Source organism: Octopus bimaculoides, chromosome 2 (genome assembly GCF_046866305.1).
Source record: "Octopus bimaculoides isolate indiv1 chromosome 2, ASM4686630v1, whole genome shotgun sequence".
In the NCBI taxonomy this organism is placed as follows: domain Eukaryota; kingdom Metazoa; phylum Mollusca; class Cephalopoda; order Octopoda; family Octopodidae; genus Octopus; species Octopus bimaculoides.
Window position 1 is genome coordinate 139,213,689 of NC_142929.1, and position 19,037 is coordinate 139,232,725.

A 19,037-nucleotide genomic window follows, 5' to 3' on the forward strand; every position below is an offset into this window, starting at 1 on the left:
AGCCAGTTGAGCATATCCCTTGGTGGCGGACAATATGTGCATCTCTGATCATGAGCAGAAGTAGTGAGGGAGCATCATGGCCATGTGTTGAGAGGAATTCTTTGTAGTTTGAATAATTCACTTTTGGAAACATGGCTGTTTTGCTCAACATCCTTAAACAAACCTTATTCAGGAACCTTTTGAGCGGGATGGGCTACTCAACCTGATGAAAATTCTAACTGGGCCCCAACTGCGAGGTCATGCGCTGTTTATCTTGATATGAGATCACCATGTCGCACACATATGATTGTGATGCATGTGCCTGGTGTACCCTTATCAGATGGGTAGTCATGATGGGTATAATGGGCTTCATATATTTTACCCCTTTGTCACTGATGGAATGCACTGCTCTCTCACTCAATAATAATGATGATAATAATAAATGTCTAAAAATATAATAATTTCTTTCCATTTCTTGTAGATTGTTGATCTTGGATACATAACAGAATTCTCTAAAGAAGCATTAAAGTCATCCAAAAACGATTTAGAGAAAGCCTTGAATCTTCTCAATAAATATGATGGAATTTTGCCCCCTAATCCAGCTTTACCCCTTCAGTCACCCCAAGGTAATTGTTTGATATTTCCACCCAACTCCCAACGCTAGCTGTCAAACCACCTCAATGTAGCATGAGTTGCTTGATCTGCCAACAGTAGTAGTCAAAGCTTCCTTAAATCACTGTCTACCATCTAAAAATGAAAAAAAAACAAAAAACAAAGGAATATATTAGATAATGTAGTCCTTGATATGTGGTGGCACTTGGCCTAGTGGTTAGACTAGCGGGCTTGCAGTTGAGGGATCGCAGGTTCGAATCTCAGACCCAGGCGATGTGTGGGTTTATGACGGATACACCTAAGCTCCACGTGGCTTTAGCAGAAGGTAATGGCGAACTTCTGCTGACTATTTCACCACAACTTTCTCCTACTCTTTCCTCCAGCATCTAGCAGCTCACCTGTCCAGGTAGGGAACCTATACGCCAATGAAACTGAGGAAATTGGTCCTTATGAGCCAGGCATAGCTCGAGAAGGGACAAACAACAATAACAACAGTCTTTGATACAATGTTGAAAAATAGATGGAGTGGCCATAACTGGCATACCTTTGATCAAAGTTAACCTGGGACTTATACAACATACAGAATAACTGGTTGTTATGTTTTGTTCATTTCCCCACCTGACCCAGTTTTTTCTTAATCACTCCATCACCAGGTATCCTGGGGTTATCCAATGAACACCGTCTGCTCAAAATGCCTTGTTTTTTTTGTTTTTTTTTGTTAAGAAAATTTTTTTTTTTTTTTCCATATTCAACTTCCCATGTATGTAATGGTTGGGATTATTGGTTTTGACCTGGTTGGCCTGGGTTTGATTCCTGGCATCAGAAAGTTAATTGAGTTTTATGGATGTGGGTGTGGTTGAGTGATTAAGAGGTTGGTTCCCCAACTGTATGGTTTTTGTTTCAACCCCACTGTGTAGCACCTTGCACAAGTGTCTGCTGCTATAACCTTGGGCCAACCAATGCCTTGTAACTGAATCTAGCAGATAGAAACTCTGTGGAAGCGCATCATATATGTATGTGTGTATGTGTGTCCACTAGTGTAGCTAGAGTGTGTGTCACCCGGGGCAGCCCTTCCGTTTGCCACCCCTGGACCCCACAAAAAAACCATATTGCCTACAGCATACCCAAAAGTGGGGCCCCTTCAAAAGTGCTGCCCAGGGTGAGTCCCCCCCCCCCCCGGCCACACTTCCCTGATCGCTATGCTAGTCTGTGTGTCTTTGTGTTTGTCCTCACTGCTGCTTGACAACAAGTGTTGGTTTACAGGCACGGTCCCAGGAATTTTTTAAAGGGAGGGCATAAGGTCAGAAGGGAATACAATTCCAGGAGCAAAGGGCGTAATAACATTATTTAGAAGGGCGCACTTCTTTTCTTGAGGTGGGCACATGTCCTTCATGTCCCCCTTTGGGTCCGTCCCAGTTTTATTTACATCCTCTTAACTTAATGGTTCACCAAAAGAGACTGATAGAATATGCATCAGATTAAAAAGAAAATATGTCCTGGGGTTAACTTATTTGATTAAATCCTTCAAGGTAGTGCACTAGCATGGCTGCAATCCAATGACTGAAACAAGTAAAAGATAAAATGATAACTGGCATTGTACGTTTATAATCATTTCTATTTTGACAGAAAATACTCAAGAACAAGACATGAAAGAGAAGGAGGTGTTGGATAATTTCAGGAAAATTCTACCCAGAGATTCCGAAGACTACCTTGATTCCTTACTTATAGAAGAATCACAGATCCTTTCAGACTATCTGAGTTTACTGGAACACGTCTAGCAGAACATCAGATGGAAAACTTGTTTGTATGGAGATAAGACTTATTTGATGCACAGGAAAGACACAACAGGAAACTTAATTATTTGGTCATGTGTATTGCTGCAATCTTACAAGTTGTTGAATGATCTTTTAATATTTCATCTTGAAAATTAAGCCGGCTGTCATGGCATGGACTGATTATACTTGTGTTAGATTTTCTATAATTAAAATTGAATTTTTTCTAAAATTAAAATTGAATTTTTCTAAAAATTAAATTTATAATTTGTTGTGATTTAATGAACAGGTGAGGTGTAAAAGGTTTCAATATTCCAACAGAAATATTATGATAGAAGAGTATTCTCCTGAGGAAAACACTAGGAAGGAATTAGTTTCATGATTCTATAGGAAATATGTTAGTGAAAATATTGATAAATAATTTTCTTAATAAATGGTTTATGGTTTTTACAGTCATATATGCATATCATGTGTGTATTATATATATATATATATATATATATATATGTATATATCACCCACTACACTCTCTGAGTGGTTGGCGTTAGGAAGGGCATCCAGCTGTAGAAACTCTGCCAAATCAGATTGGAGCCTGGTGTAGCCATCTGGTTTCACCAGTCCTCAGTCAAATCGTCCAACCCATGCTAGCATGGAAAGCGGACGTTAAACGACGACGACAACGATATCAATATATTATAAATTAACTACCAACAAAAATAATTGGTAAGCTAACTCAAAAAATCATCACCAAAATAGCAGAAAAAACGACTGTGATCCTTTTGGTTATATTAATAATAATAAAGGAGTTACGATGCAAAAACGTATATATTAAATGAACATATTTATCTTCAATATATATTTCAGTATAAAGAATTCATTAAGCGACTTAAGAAATCAAAATTCCTTTACACATCTTCAGGAAAAAATAAATATAACACCAGAAAACCACACTCGGTTTAAAAATGCAATCCGTTCATGGCGAAAATTTCACAATTGTGATAAATATGTTCATTTAATATATACGTTTTTGTGTTGTAACTCTTTTATTATTATTAATATATATGTATGTATAAATCGTTAGTTAAATATATTCAATGAGAATATTATATACTGAATTTATATTGAGTGCTCTATTGTATCAAAGTATTAATACTATTAAAGTATTTATGTATTTAACACGAGCGATTGTATGTATATTTTATAATATATTATTATTAATATCAGGAAATCAATATTGGAAAATTCATATACACATGTATATATCTTTCTGATGAATTTATTGAAAAAATAAACCTGACACACAGAGACATAAAATCAAGCAACCACCTATACACAACACCACCAGAACACATTAAAATATTGCATATCACACTAACCTTGCACCACACACTAAAATCCATTTATCCCGATGCGGTTGGAAAAAAAACGCAGGGTGGACTTCATTGCCTACCTCCACAGCCTTCCACGACTCTCGACAAGAGAGGCAGAGTGCTGCAAAAGTGCCATCACGTCGGCCGAAGTGCGGGACGTGATGGCAGAATGCTCGAGGGACAAATCGCCAGGTTTGGATGGTCTACCTTATGAGCTTAACAGTTGTATGCCAGACTTGTTTGGAGGCGTCTTAGCAGCAGTGTACAGCAAAACAGGAGCATCCCTGGTTTTGTGAGCCAAGGAGCCGTAATACTGCTGAAGAAAGATCCAAACAAGGGGAACGTAATAGATAATTTTCGGCCCATCACTACACTCAATGCAGACTTGAAAATTTTGACCAAGGTGTTAGCCAAGAGATTGACGCTTGTCATCGAAAAACTGGTCGACAAGGCGCAAACGTGCGCCGTGTCGGGCCGGAGCATCCATGAGAACCTCCACCTGATGCGCTACATCATAGACAGGGTAGTTAAAGAACCTGGCATGAGTGGGGCCTTGATCAATTTGGATCAATTCAAAGCTTTCGATAGGGTAGACCATCGATACTTGGAGGCTGTCCTCATAGCGGTTGGTTTCGTTCCCGTCTTCCGCGGCTGGATAGCTGCTTTGTACAGAGGCATCCATTCGGTAATTCGCGTGAATGGACATCTATTGAGACCTTTCGACACAGCACGTTCGATCCGGCAGGGATACCTCCTCTCGTCGCTTCTATACGTATTGACTCTGGAGCCTCTACTGCGGAAGCTGGCGACGCTGAGAGGCATCCCGCGAGAATTGGGATGCGGGACGAGCGTGTCCGCATATGCGGATGACGTCAGCGTCATAGTGTCTAGCCAGGAGCACATCGAGCTGGTTGGCGATTCACTGAAAGACTACGAAGCGGTAACAGGAGCGAAAATCATCTGGGAAAAGTCAGTGGGCTTGCGGCTCGGCACCTGGAGAAGCAAGCCCGTGCCGTCCAGCAGCGCCTCTGTGGTGTACGCTGGACCGATGGTCCGGTCGAGTTGCTCGGGGTCAGGTTTGGTCCGGACCTTCAAACGGAGAAGAACTGGAACGAGATAACGAGTAAGGTGGTCACTCTGGCCCGGCAATGGGCCAAGAGGAAGCTGTCCCTAAAAGGTCAGGTGGATGTAGCGTACACGTACATCGCGTCCGTCATCTACTACCGCCTGACCGGCGTGCCTTGTCCCGACCCTACCATCACCAAACTGGAACGCATCCTCTTCCGCTTCTCGTGGAAAGGAAGCGTTCCGATGGTCAGGCGATCCATTTGCTGCCAACACTCGTTGAAAGGAGGGCTGGCATATCGTAGTTGATGATGTGCAGACACGCGCTGAGACTGCGACATCTCTGGCTCTACGTAGACGACGGTGAACTGGTGTGGTCGCAGTTTGTGAGGTGCGCTTTCCCACATCTTGTCTCCATGACCGAACTGCAGTCGTGGATCAAAAAGAGGCCGCAGAAGGGTGAATGGCACCGCGAGTATAGCGTTGTTTTCGAGCAACTATGCCGTCCCGGATTGACCTTGAGCGACTGCAACACAACCAAAGCATTCTATAAGGGATTAGTGGAGGGGAGGTACGACGACGATCTCGGGCGAACCTGGGCGTCGACGAGGAATACCTGACTCGCCTGTTCAAGACGACTTTCGAGCCGGGACCTATGGACAACTTCTAGAGATCCCTGGCCTGGCAGTGCTATCGAGAAGCCCTACCCGTTCGGGATGAGCTCTACAGGCACGGCTCGAGAAACACGGGGCCAACCTGTCCGAGATGCGGTCAGAGCGACGAAACTGTTCTGCACGCACTCGTACAGTGTCCAACCATTTCCGACCTGTGAGCCTATGACGAACGACTGCTATCGCGTGTGGAACGGGTCAGTTTATCAACTGAGTCTATCGTGAATATTGTCGCATCTCCTTCCTTGAAACAGGAAGGAAGAGCCATTGTCATCGTACTTGTGACTATGGCGAAAGAATGTGTATGGTGGACGCGCCTGAAAAGTCTAGAGACAAACACTTTCCTCTCAGGTGAATCTCTCATCAATTTCTTCAAGTATCACTTAAAGACGAAGGTGAGAGTACAGAGGGAAGTTTTGTCTAGTGAATGTTTCAAAAAAAGATGGGTGAATGTAGCAAGAATGGCACGTGTGAATGACGGAGCCACATTGAGCATAATCCTATGAACCAGAAAAAGAAAAGAAAAAAAGAGAGTCACTTGCTGTAATGTGTTTTTTGCATGACATTATTGCCCGAGGTTACCGTGGTCTTTTCCGTAGGCTTTTCTTTCCACAGATAAACCTAATCTGTTTTCCCTTTTACATTATGACATTTCTATGATACACGATCCCTTTTGATCGGCTTCTTTTTTTTCCCACGATCGCTTTTGATCGAAATTTTCCCCTACCCTTTTTTCCACTTCTTTCCACGATCCCTTTTGAACGAAATTCTACCTCCACTTTTTTTTCTTCTCTTCCCATAAAGAAAAGCTCTACTTTGTATTTTGTCCCTTCTGTCTTCAGTCCTGTGTGGCCAATAAAGAAACATATCTATCTATCTAATTGCAGCGACACATAGCATTCGAAGCCCTGATCGGTTTAGAAAAAATGAGGCCACGATATATTTGGTGGTTTTATCCCCATCGTATTTCAGGTGCAGTCGTATGATCACTGGATTTAAATGCTCTCTGATGTATGACGACAATCGACAATTTTCGATGTCCTTGTTCTGCCTGTTGCTCTCGTACCGTCTGTTTTCCCAGGTCTTAGGACACTTCCATCTCGCATTTATTTGTTTCCTATGACATTTTTTGCAGAACCCTACACATTGAAGTTTACCTCCCTATTCTCTTCTATTAGATGAAACATTCCGGTTCTCTTTGCCAAAGACCTGCATTTGTAGGTATGTATGACAAAGTTTATTATCCGATTCATTGCTAGCTTATGGCCACTTGAGATTCTTAGCAGCATTTGGTCGCTCGGATTCCACTATCCCATCGTGGAGCGGTCGGATTGACTAATTCACATTTCCTCGCATTGTTATAGCTTTCAAATGAAGTGACCCGGCTGGCTAAGCGGACGTGCCATGATTGTTCCTTCAGTTTTAGCTGGCTGTTAGCCTCTAGGAAATAGACTACACGCTCAGTGAGACTGTCATTCGATAGGATCAATAGTCTGGCGCCTTTGTAGTTTGGCTGGACATGTGTGGACGAAACCCAAATCCAGTGCTTCATAGTGGTGCAACAGTGACACTAAATATATACACACATTTGCGTGTGGGTATATTCTTTTATTTGTTTCAGTCATTTGACCACAGCCACTCCTTCACCTATTTTGCACGCACAAACAGCTTATCCTTTCCCGTCTTGTTTATGGTAATTTGAACTAAAAATCCATACATTTCTTGCATATTTTAATTGTTCGTACGTCTTGTTTAAGATAGCTGGCGAAGCATATCAGTACAAGTTTTATTTTTAACAGTTGAATGAATCATCAAAATATTTGCTTGGTATACAACATTGTCAGATGAAAATTGACTTCTGTAAGGTAACATTATAATTTTCTTACCTTGATTCTTGTTTTATGCTGTGATTTCAGATTAACATTGGAAATATTGCTGCTTTTAATGTTATAGATGCATACATGCGTACATATATGCATACATGCATGCGGTCATACATACATACATACACATACACATTCACACACGCACATACATACGTGGTTTGGTTGTCCTTTGGTCCTTGATCGGTGGTTTTGCTGCGAGAGAAACCCAAACACCTCTGATGTACTTTGACTGTTTCTAGACGCAAGTACCAAGGAATGCTAGCTCTAACTACACTTACCTTCACCTCTCAGCTCATCAATACACCACGTATGGAAAACAAATCATTACTCTCTCAGAACTTAAGGAACCGCACAGGAAACTATTAGTTAAATATAACCGTACATATCTACCTTAACGATCCTCCCACAAGATTATTTATAGGGGTTTACACTCGATAAATTACTCAAAAGGTTACTGCACAAGTCAGCAGGCATGGTTTATGCAGAGCCACTCCCATTCTCTCGTCCATCAAACTTCTATTGGTTTGGTACAATAGGGACACAAAGATACTTTTCATGCTCTTCGAAAACCTAAAATTCCCAAACCAAGCTACTTGATGTAGTTTAAAATTATACCCCAGAAACGACTGTTTTAACGAAGTCGCTTCTTGTCCCAACGTTCGAAACGCGGAGTAGATAAAACAGGGGGCAACTGATGAAGGGATTGTTCTTTATGTTGCCTGTCTCGTTTCTCTATTTGTTTCTTTCGGTGTTCGAAAAAAGTTCATTTTCCATGTTTTTGTTTCTTTATGTTCTCGTTTTTCATTTTGTTCAGGTTTTTTTGACGTCCTGTACCCATATATGCATGTATATATATATATATATGTAGGTATGTACATATATATATGTATATATGCAAATATATATATACTCTTTTACTCTCCTTTTACTCTTTTACTTGTTTCAGTCATTTGACTGTGGCCATGCTGGAGCACCGCCTTTAGTCGAGCAAATCGACCCCAAGACTTATTCTTTGTAAGCCTAGTACTTATTCTATCGGTCTCTCGCCAAACCGCTATGTTACGGGGACGTAAACACACAATCATTGGTTGTTAAGCGATGGTGGGGGGACAAACACAGACATACAAACATATACACACACATATATATAAATACATATATACAACGGACTTCCTTCGGTTTCCGTCTACCAAATCCACTCACAAGGCATTGGTTGGCCCGAGGTTATAGTAGAAAAGATGCCACACAGTGGGAATGGACCCGGAACCATATATATATATCTGTATAATAACATTTTATTCTCTGGTTTGAAGTGACAATTTATAAATACAAACAAATGACTGAATAATGATGAACTAATCCCAGACAGAATCGAACCCACAAATCGACGACAACACGGATCTTTGCGCGTCCGATTAGCCAAACACTCACCTATCAATTTTAGCCAAATTTAGTTAATATATACTGTCTAATACGTACTACGTATAACCTTTTCTACGCTAGGCACAAGGCCCGAAATTGTTTTTTGGTGGGGGCAGTCAATTAGATCAACCCCAATATGCAACAGGTATTTAATTTATCGACTCCAAAAGGATGGAAGACAAAATCGACCTTGGTAGAGGGTTTGATTCTGGGTGGGATTAGCTCATCATTTTTCAGTCATTTGTTTGTATTTATAAATTGTCGCTTCACGCCAGAGAATAAAATATTATTATATGTTATTATACTATGAGCCTTCCATAGTAGCTTTCTCTCAGTAACTTACAAAGCCGTGTGTATATATATATATATATATATATATATATATATATATATATATATATATATATATATATATATATATATATATATATATATATATATATATAACGTCGACCACTAACGTGGACAATTAATGCGCTAGAAATAGATCACATCTTGTGTCTATTAAAACCTAAATTGTTCTCAACATGAAATATAGCAGCATACCAAAAACGTGAGCGGGCAAATGCTGCTATATTTCATGTTGAGAACAATTTAGGTTTTAATAGACACAAGATGTGATCTATTTCTAGCGCATTAATTGTCCACGTTAGTGGTCGACGTTATTTTTTAAAATGTACCTTAATCCCCTGAGATTACAGATAATATTTCTGAATCTCTTTGATTCTTTAGATGTGCTGGCCTACTGATAATTAATCGATATTAATTAATATATGGCTAATTACCAGATTTTATAATAATATTTTACCCATTGCCCTTGTTCTCATACTGAATATAAAAGACGCAGTAAATATTTTCTGCGGATATATTCCTGGAATTAGCGCGCCAAAACGAAGACTTTTGAATTTTACCATTAAGCTGTAATTAGCAGAACCATATGCACGCGCACCAATGGCGGTGGGCAACTCTGTATACGATTCTGATGATTACGGCTCATTACAAATCAGGCTGATGAGGAATAGACAAATGGTAAGAATTTGTTAAATCCAAAACTAGTTCCTGTTTAATAATGCTTGTTTAGGTGATTTTAAATGTCTTGCCCGCTCACGTTTTTGGTATGCTGCTATATTTCATGTTGAGAACAATTTAGGTTTTAATAGACACAAGATGTGATCTATTTCTAGCGCATTAATTGTCCACGTTAGTGGTCGACGTTATTTTTTAAAATGTACCTTAATCCCCTGAGATTACAGTTAATATTTCTGAATCTCTTTGATTCTTTAGATGTGCTGGCCTACTGATAATTAATCGATATTAATTAATATATGACTAATTACCAGATTTTATAATTATATATATATATATATATATATATATATATCTTTCAGTTCTATATTTAAGAGATGAGGAATTATGTACATTATTTACAATTGATGGATATTTGTCCTCATCTTGTTTGTTGTTAACACAATGTTTCGGCTGATATACCCTCCAGTCTTCATCAGGTGTCTAGGGGAAAAGGTATTTTTCGATGTTGTTGTTGTTGTTATTAACAAGGGCTTATAAATCTAATATTCTCCTATTTTTCTTTAATACCGGTACCCATATGCTGTTCCCATATGCTGCTTAGGAGGTTGTTGTGTCCTAGCATATGTGCTGCTTCTTTTAGTTTTCGTATTTTCCAGTGGTGTTCTTTGTGTATTATTTTAATTTCATCCCACAGGGGGAGGCGGTCTCCACTTTTCCTTACATGATCAGCTATACCCGATTTATCAATATCTCCTCATATCACAGCTTTGCGATGTTCCTCTACCCTTATTTTGAGGGGGCGGATGTTTCGCCTTTGTATAACCTACCACAGCTGCATGGCATGGAGTACACGCAGTTCTTAGTCATATTCTCTTCTATTGGTGGTTTTACTCGAAGGAGATATTCGCAAAGTGTTGCATTGCTTTTGAATACTGTCCTGATGTCAAATGGGCCGCATATCTTTTGTATCTTTTTGGAGAGGCCTTTCACATAGGGTAGAAAAACTGCAGACAGTTTATCGGTTTCATCCTCTCTTTTCTTCATAATTGGAGTGGAGAGTATGTTCTTGGGGTAGTTGTTGCTTAATAGATTGTTACTGAGATTGATCATTTCTTTGAGGTGGGTACCACGATCGCTACTTATATTCATTGCTCGATGTTGAATGGATCCTTATGATGTTTGGAACTTAGATTCAATGCATAAGGGCAGGTATAATGCAGTATGTTTGGTTTGAATTTGAGATGGCTTAAAGTGGGCAGAACCCTCTTGAAAATTCATAAATTTTCGATGTTGATGAAATTTCAACTATGGGTAATTGACACACATCAAGATGTATTCTCAAACTTTCCACTTCTCATGAAGATTTTAAGACCCCCTAATGGGGGCCTTAACTCCCAAATTTTAGTCATTTTTTATGATCCAAAACTACGTCAAAAGTACTGAATGGATCTTTATGAAATTTGGTAATCATATTTTATGCATAAGGGCCATAACCCCCATGAAAATTCATATATTTTTGCTGTTGATGAAATTTGAACCATAGATGTTAGACACAAATGAAGTAATATTTCTAAAATTCCATCTTCTTAGAAGTTAGAAAGACCTGTTCATGGGGACTTAACACCCATAATTTAGTCATTTTATCCAAGCAAAGAGGAATACAGTTGTACTCTTGGAAGCTGTAGGGTCACCTAAGCACAAAAGATGAGCGTTATTTGTAATTCAATGGTACAACAGTGTAATAGTTTGCTTTGAGATATACTTACATTGTGATTTCTGCAATGTGGTGCATAAATTCTGAAGTAAATGAGAGGCATCCTTGCCTCCACTGATTCAGTTGCAAAGTGTTGAGTAAAGTTATTTCCTTGCAAATATAGCAGTGTGGGAGCATTCCATTTTCTCTGCCAGTTCCCTGCTTTTTGGCGGCAGTTGGACAATCATTATTCAGATGTGTTTCGCTGTTGCACAAATAACACCGTGGCCTCCTGCCCTCCACCACTACATACAAATTATGTCCTTCTGCTAATTGAATATTTGTGGGTAATTTATTGATCGATTCTTGATCGATTTGTAAAAGAATTTCTAGCTTTTTACCTACCCAGTTTTGCTGTTCAAGGACAGCAATTTCTAAAATATTAGCTTCCTCCATTTCGAAGCAGATGGTAGATAACAACCATTGCGTCTCTACCCCTGGAGGCACATTTTTTATTATTACCTTCGTCACTCTTTGCCCAAGATAGCTGGGTATCATAATCAGCTGATCTGTGCGAAGAGTGGACGTCAAAAATTGTTTTGCTAATTTTCCGCTGTGGAAACGAAGTTGAACAGTGGCAAATTCATACCACCAATTGTAGTCTTTATGTCGCTATACAGGGCAAAGGCATTTTTCAATTTTATCCTGTGCTGCGTTTTCGTTTTTTTTTTTTGTTTGGACTCAATATTTTGTAGATGATGTTTTTTTTTGTATTTTGTTCTAATATGTTCTGTGAGATGTGTAAGTATAAAGTTTCGCCTTCTTTGTGGAATAGTGATTTCGTGTCTTCTATTTGTTGGGCAGTGAACGATACAATCTTTTTTTTTTGTCTTATCGCTTCAGCGAAATTTGTCTTTTCTTTTGTGGTGGTGGTGGTGGCAGAGGTGTCCGTTGTTGCAGTTAAAGGTGAAGTTGTAGTGGTAGTGTTGGTATTTTCTTTCGTGGAGGTCGACGGCTTTGTGACGATATCGCTGCTATTGCTGGTGTTGGTGGCGGTACTGGCATTCATGCTCACACTTGTACTTGCTTGCCTGAGACTTCTCCCCTCCTTCCCTCCTTCAGGAAGCTGTGGTGAAGGCAGTGTAGGGAACTCAACGTCAAACGAGTTGCCAAGGAGACCGTCTTTATATCTTGAAGTGCTCGAAATACGGATTACAAAAACAGCCGACAACTGATGAAGGGTCGTTCTTTATGTTGTTTGTCTTGTTTTCCATTTGTTTCTTTCGTTGTTCTCAAAAAAAAGTTCATATTCCATGTATTCGTATTTCGTATTTCATGTTGTTTACATTCTGTGATGTCCTGTGCCCACATATGCCTATGTATATACATATACATATATATATGTGTGTGTGTGTGTGTGTGTGTGTACACACATACGCTGACAGAGGAAAGAAACCTCCCCATGACCAAATCGAGGATCTCTCAGACTAGATATCTCGTTTCATGTATTTCTGTACGCTTCATAAGTGACACCCACCCTATTGATTGATGTCAGCTAGTTCCGGCTGTCAGAATATATGTATTTACCATAGAAACCTATGGATGATTTAGTGGAATGTTAATGCATGTACAAAAAGTTAATATAAACACCTGGGTGTAATATAATACCATGAAGAAAAATTCAATCGTCATTAAACGTGACTAAGGTTGCCAAGACACCTACATTGCTAGAAATAGGAGTAAAATGCTCCATGTGCTGTGGGAAGAGTGCAAACGTATACACATATAGGCGCAGGAGTGGCTGTGTGGTAAGTAGTTTGCTTACCAACCACATGGGTCCGGGTTCAGTCCCACTGCGTGGCACCTTGGGCAAGTGCCTTCTACTATAGCTTCGGGCTGACCAAAGCCTTGTGAGTGGATTTGGTAGACAGAAACTGAAAGAAGCCCGTCGTATATATGTATATGTATATATATATGTGTGTGTGTGTGTGTGTCTGTGTCTGTGTTTGTCCCCCCAATATTGCTTGACAATCGATGCTAGTGTGTTTACGTCCCCGTAACTTAGCGGTTCGGCAAAAGAGACCGATAGAATAAGTACTAGGCTTACAAAGAATAAGTCCTGGGGTCTATTTGCTCGACTAAAGGTGGTGCTCCAGCATGGCCGCAGTCAAATGACTGAAGCAAGTAAAAGATAAAAGGGAAAATATGCTAACAGGGGTTCACTAAGCTTTTTCTGTTCTACAATAATATCCCAATTTTTAAAAAGGGAATTAAGTCCCCAGAATTAAATTACCATCCAGCCTCTCATTAAACTCTCATATCATTGAAGTATTTGAGAGAGAAGTGAGATCAAAAATAACTTCCTTGTTAGGGGAGAAAAATCATCTGCTTCTCTGACAGGTACAATTGCTTCAGGTCAGTACAGACCTGAGAGTGATGGTAATTAAGAGATGACCCCATGCTCCTCACAATTCCAGATCTTCTGAACTAGAGCCTCAACACCAGGTGCAATTTAATGTCATACCCAGGGCATATGATATGATTTAATGTCATACCCAGGGCATATTTAATGTCATACCCAGGGCATATGTTGACTGTTCTTTGAGCCACTTCTTCACTACAGTTTTCACTTCCTCGTCACTGGACTATGTATGTATGTGTGTGTGTGTGTGTGTGTGTGTGTGTGTGCGTGTGCGTGTGCGTGTGTGTGTGTGTGTGAATATATGGGAATGAATACATGTATATGTGTGTTTGTGTTTCTCTGCATGTATGTATGTGTAAGGTCATAATGTTTTTTTGCGTGTGTACATGTTTATGTGTACGTGTATGTGGCTGAAGTTGCTGATATTTTCTTCTTTTACAGATTAATCTACATCTGGAAATATGCTCAGTCAAATCATACCATTTAGGCTGACTTTTGTGTTGATACTGTATATGAGGTTACTATTAGAGACTCATGCTGTTCCAACCATCTGCCAAACATGTACTTGCCGAGGATCTTCGATTAATATAACTTGTAAAAATCGAGGACTGATATCAGTCCCCCAGACCATTCCCCCAGATGTCGTATCTTTGTAAGTAGCCAATTTTTACCTATCTTCCACATCCAATATTTTAAATCCTCATTCGTTATGTTCTCAGCTGATTTCTTATGGTGTTGATCTAACAGCTACAATGTTATAACTGGAGTAAACTGGATCGATATGTAACATGCCGTGAAGTAGGTTGTTTCTCAATTCATTTCAACTTTTATTGAATCCATAACTTTACAGTATCGTCAACAAAATTGGAATCAGACTAATATCTAAACTCTGACGATATTGGTCAGATCACATCAAAACTCTTTATGGCATATTCAAGGAAGCAAATGTATGGAAACTTTGGTATCACAAAATATGTTGCGTGTATCACAATATTATATTATTTCCTCAGTTAGTTGAAGATGTTTACTGCTAGTGATATAATTCCAGTTGATCTAGTCACAAAATGTTATTTATTTCTTTATTGAGTGTTTGTATTATTTTATATTAAAAATGATACTGTCAGACTGGTTAAACTTTAGATAATAACAAGATCCTCTTGAACTACCAGATGCCAGTGCCGCTGGACATTGCCAGTACCGCTGGACTATATTGCCAGTGCCGCTGGACTTCTTTGCCAGTGCCGCTGAACCGTTGCCAATGCCGTTGGACTTCTTTGCTAGTACTGCTGGACTTTGCCAGTGCAGCTGGACCTTGCCAGTGCCGCCGGACTTGCCAGTGCTGCTGGACTGGCTCCTGTGCAGGTGGCACGTAAAAAACACCATTTTGAGCGTGGCCGTTGCCAGTACCGCCTGACTGGCCTTCGTGCCAGTGGCACATAAAAGCACCCACTACACTCTCGGAGTGGTTGGCGTTAGGAAGGGCATCCAGCTGTAGAAACTCTGCCAAATCAGATTGGAGCCTGGTGCAGCCTTCTGGCTTGCCAGTCCTCTGCCAAATCGTCCAACCCATGCTAGCATGGAAAGCGGATGTTAAACGACGACGATGATGATGATGATGACGATGATGATGAAGGATGGCAGTCTTGGAGGGATAAGTTTCTTAGACATTTAACATCTTAAAATATATGATAAAATGAAATAGATTAATTATCTAATATATCTTCAGCCAATTATAATATTTAATCTATTCCCAGGGATAATTTTGTATTAAATGGCAAACATTAATTTATTAATAACTTCAAGCTTTCGGTTTAAAGCAAATATTTGAATAATACAATGGATCAACTCAATTGACCCACTCCACTTCTTGACAAATTTGGGACATTTCTGACGAAATGAGAAATCCATATATTATACAAGACCAGGTTTGAATTATGATGTTAACTAAATCTTGTAAACCTAAGTCAATATTTTATTTAATAAGTCTGATATTTTCAGAGTTTAGTTAATAATTTAGGCACAAATTGGTAGAATCTTTCAGACAGTTAATGTAGCATGATAGCTCGCAATATCTGTTCAGATGCTTGGCTCTCTAACTACAAATACCACAAAGTTTAACTTTACTTTTTAATCTTTAGGGGTCAGTAAATAAAGTATCCATCTAGAGCAGTGAATTTGTAGATATGTAAGAATGTTGGATTCAATGCTTTCAATATTTGTTAAAACTCTCTGCCTTCTGAGTTCAAATCCCACCTTAACCTACTTAAGTGACGAACCTAAATGTCCCTCGGTTTAACACCACCTTTTGACAATTTGGGTCTCTTTAGTAGAATCCACTCTGTTGTAAGCATCCGGGTCAGGCCTCCAGTTTAAGAATCCCTTTCTCTATTTTTCTTACCACACAGCTATGTCTGCACCTGAATATTTACATTTTTTTTTGAAGAGAGAGAAAAAATGTGTATAATGCAAACTAAAGATGAAAATAGGTAGAGAAGTGTTGAAACCATACAAAGCAAAAGTTCGTAAAAAATTTGTTGTTTTTTTACCTCAATTTTCTCAATAAGGAAAAGTTTGTACGGCGTTTCAGTTCATTGCAAAATGTGAACTACAAGTTTAGAGAAGGAAAATAATCTGTTCTACTCTAGGCACAAAGCCTGAAATTTTTGGGGAAGGGGCCAGTCGATTAGATCGACCTCAGTATGCAACTGGTACTTAATTTATCACCCGAAAGGATAAAAGGCAAAATCGACCTCGACGGGATTTGAACTCAGAACATAAAGACAGACAAAATACGGCAAAACATTTTGCCCAGCGTGCTAACGTTTTTGCCAGCTCACCGTCTAAAGAAAGAAAAAAATGAGAAAAAAGACTTGGATGTCTGAATAAAAAGTGAGTTGTTTCAATCAGTGATGAAGAAGGTTCGTTCTCAATGTTATTTCTTGTCAGAGTCCTGTCAGCAACTGATATATTTTTAACTGCATGCTACAATGTATTCGACTGGGAAAAGATATTGGCACCACATTGCTACGACTCAATAAGGCACCACAGCAAAATAAAATGACTAAAGATAAGCTAGTCACGTACGAGGGTGAGTTAAAAAATAATGCCATTTTGTTTAGGAGAAGTATAATTACCAACACAGGAACATGTATCATACATCAAAATGAAGCTGGACCTCTGTGAATCACATCTCTACTTCTCAACATAGTCACCGTTTCTCTCAATAGCAATGTTCCACCTTCGAATGAGAGCATATATCCCTGCCCCGTAAAATTCTGTTGACTGTTCTTTGAGCCACTTCTTCACTACAGTTTTCACTTCCTCGTCACTGGACTATCATCTCTTTGGCCCCATGAAAGAGGGTTTGAGAGGCAAACATTATTCCAGTGACACCGGGCGAAATGCTTCGCGGTATTTCGTCTCTGTGAAGTTATTGCGCGAGTTGTGTTGAAGTGTTTATCGAATTGTTGCCATTGTTATTGATTTGTATTGTTGTTTGAATTGTTGCCAAAGTTGTTAATTCGTTAATTGTTGTTTTGTTTCCCATTGTGGGAAAATGGAGAAGGCGCCAGAGGCAGGCCCAAGTTATGCGGCCGCAACGGGCAAGGATATATGCTCTCACTCGAAGGTGGAATGTTGCTATTGAGAGAAACGGTGATTATGTTGAGAAGTAGGGATGTGATCCACAGAGGACCAGCTTCATTTTGATGTGTGATACATGTTCCTGTGTTGGTAATTATACCTCTCCTAAACAAAATGGCATTACTTTTAGACTCACCCTCGTAATTATCAAGGGAAACAAGCAGCAGTTGCTACAGTATAATCGTACAATATGAAACATATAAATCCCGCCTGGGTATTGCACAAAGGACATTAGAATTTTCTGTAAACTTGAAAAATTATTTCTCACAGACTGGGGTATAAATATATTTCTGACATATCAAGATTTAAACACGCCTGGAAAGTCAATGAGGTGAACAATAGCACCTGTTGTAGTAGCAATAAATATTGTATGACATAGATTTATATCAACAGAAATCATGGTTCTCAATGGCGAAAATGACACCACTTCATTGTTATTGCTGCAGATGTGTGTGTGTGTGTGTGTGTGTGTGTGTGTGTGAAAACAAAATAAACACGACCCACAGTTTATACCAATAGTTTCCTACACACATTTCCCCATTACATCTACTTGCATCTCAATATTTATTAATAAATAATATCTGCGTTTCAATATTTATTAATAAAGGTTGTGAACTGGCAGAAATGATAGCACGCCGGGTGAAATGCTTCGCGGTATTTCGTCTCTGTGAAGTTATTGCGTGAGTTGTGTTGAAGTGTTTATCGAATTGTTGCCATTGTTATTGATTTGTATTGTTGTTTGAATTGTTGCCAAAGTTGTTAATTCGTTAATTGTTGTTTTGTTTCCCATTGTGGGAAAATGGTGAAGGCGCCAGAGGCAGGCCCAAGTTATGCGGCCGCAACGGGCAAAGGAGTAGAATCGCGTGAGTTGGAGGTCCGCGAGATAAAAGTGGAGCCTAGAAAGATGAAGGAGAATGAGAAATTAATCATAAAGGAAGGAAACACTTTGAAGCTAACACCGCCTGAAGAGCTATCGGCCAACGTGACAAAAAGAACGGTTATATTTAAAACCATGAAGGCAGCCACGAGAAAGATAGATATTGCTCCACTAGAAGCCATAGAGGAATGTGTTAAGAATATAAAAAGATTCACAACATACATCACGAGAAGGAGAAGATACGCCACTGTGGAGGTGCGCTTCACAACGGAGGAGGAAGCAATAAAGCACTCCACAGAGTGGCCAAGGTGCGAGTGGGTAAGGTACCACCCGAATTGAAAGAAGAATGGCTGATGACAGCCATAACGTATCATATGAAAGACGGGAAGATTCTGAAGGCTAGAAGGACCCAGAAGGTGAACTACTGGGGATATGGGATCGAATTAACGATTCAGGCAACAACGGAGGACTTGAATAGTGTGGTGGATGAGATTGTGCTGCCAGAAGATGTGAGACTGAGAGTTACTGTGGAGGGTAGGCCACCAGTGTGTTTCTCATGTGGAGAAAGGGGCCACATGAAGGCATGGTGCACCCAAA

The 19,037-nt window shown here is 39.6% G+C and overlaps 2 protein-coding genes across 5 annotated transcripts in view; both read left to right on the forward strand.

The window, feature by feature from the left end:
• The window catches only part of LOC106869389 (NEDD8 ultimate buster 1), a 39,703-nt gene extending 37,080 nt beyond the window's left edge, over window positions 1-2,623 (forward strand). For all 4 annotated transcript variants that reach the window (XM_089347779.1, XM_089347778.1, XM_089347777.1 and 1 more), the window contains exons 16-17: window positions 461-605; window positions 2,218-2,623. In XM_089347779.1, coding sequence (XP_089203905.1) covers window positions 461-605; window positions 2,218-2,369 — 297 coding nt within the window. In that variant the 3' untranslated portion in view covers window positions 2,370-2,623. The remainder of the gene's footprint in view (window positions 1-460; window positions 606-2,217) is intronic.
• A 4,559-nt stretch (window positions 2,624-7,182) lies between these two features.
• LOC106882527 (uncharacterized) overlaps window positions 7,183-19,037 on the forward strand; it is a 103,264-nt gene continuing 91,409 nt past the window's right edge. Inside the window, exons 1-2 of the mRNA XM_089347808.1 lie at window positions 7,183-7,334; window positions 14,363-14,573. Of these exons, the coding sequence (XP_089203934.1) occupies window positions 14,383-14,573 (191 nt within the window). The 5' untranslated portion in view covers window positions 7,183-7,334; window positions 14,363-14,382. The remainder of the gene's footprint in view (window positions 7,335-14,362; window positions 14,574-19,037) is intronic.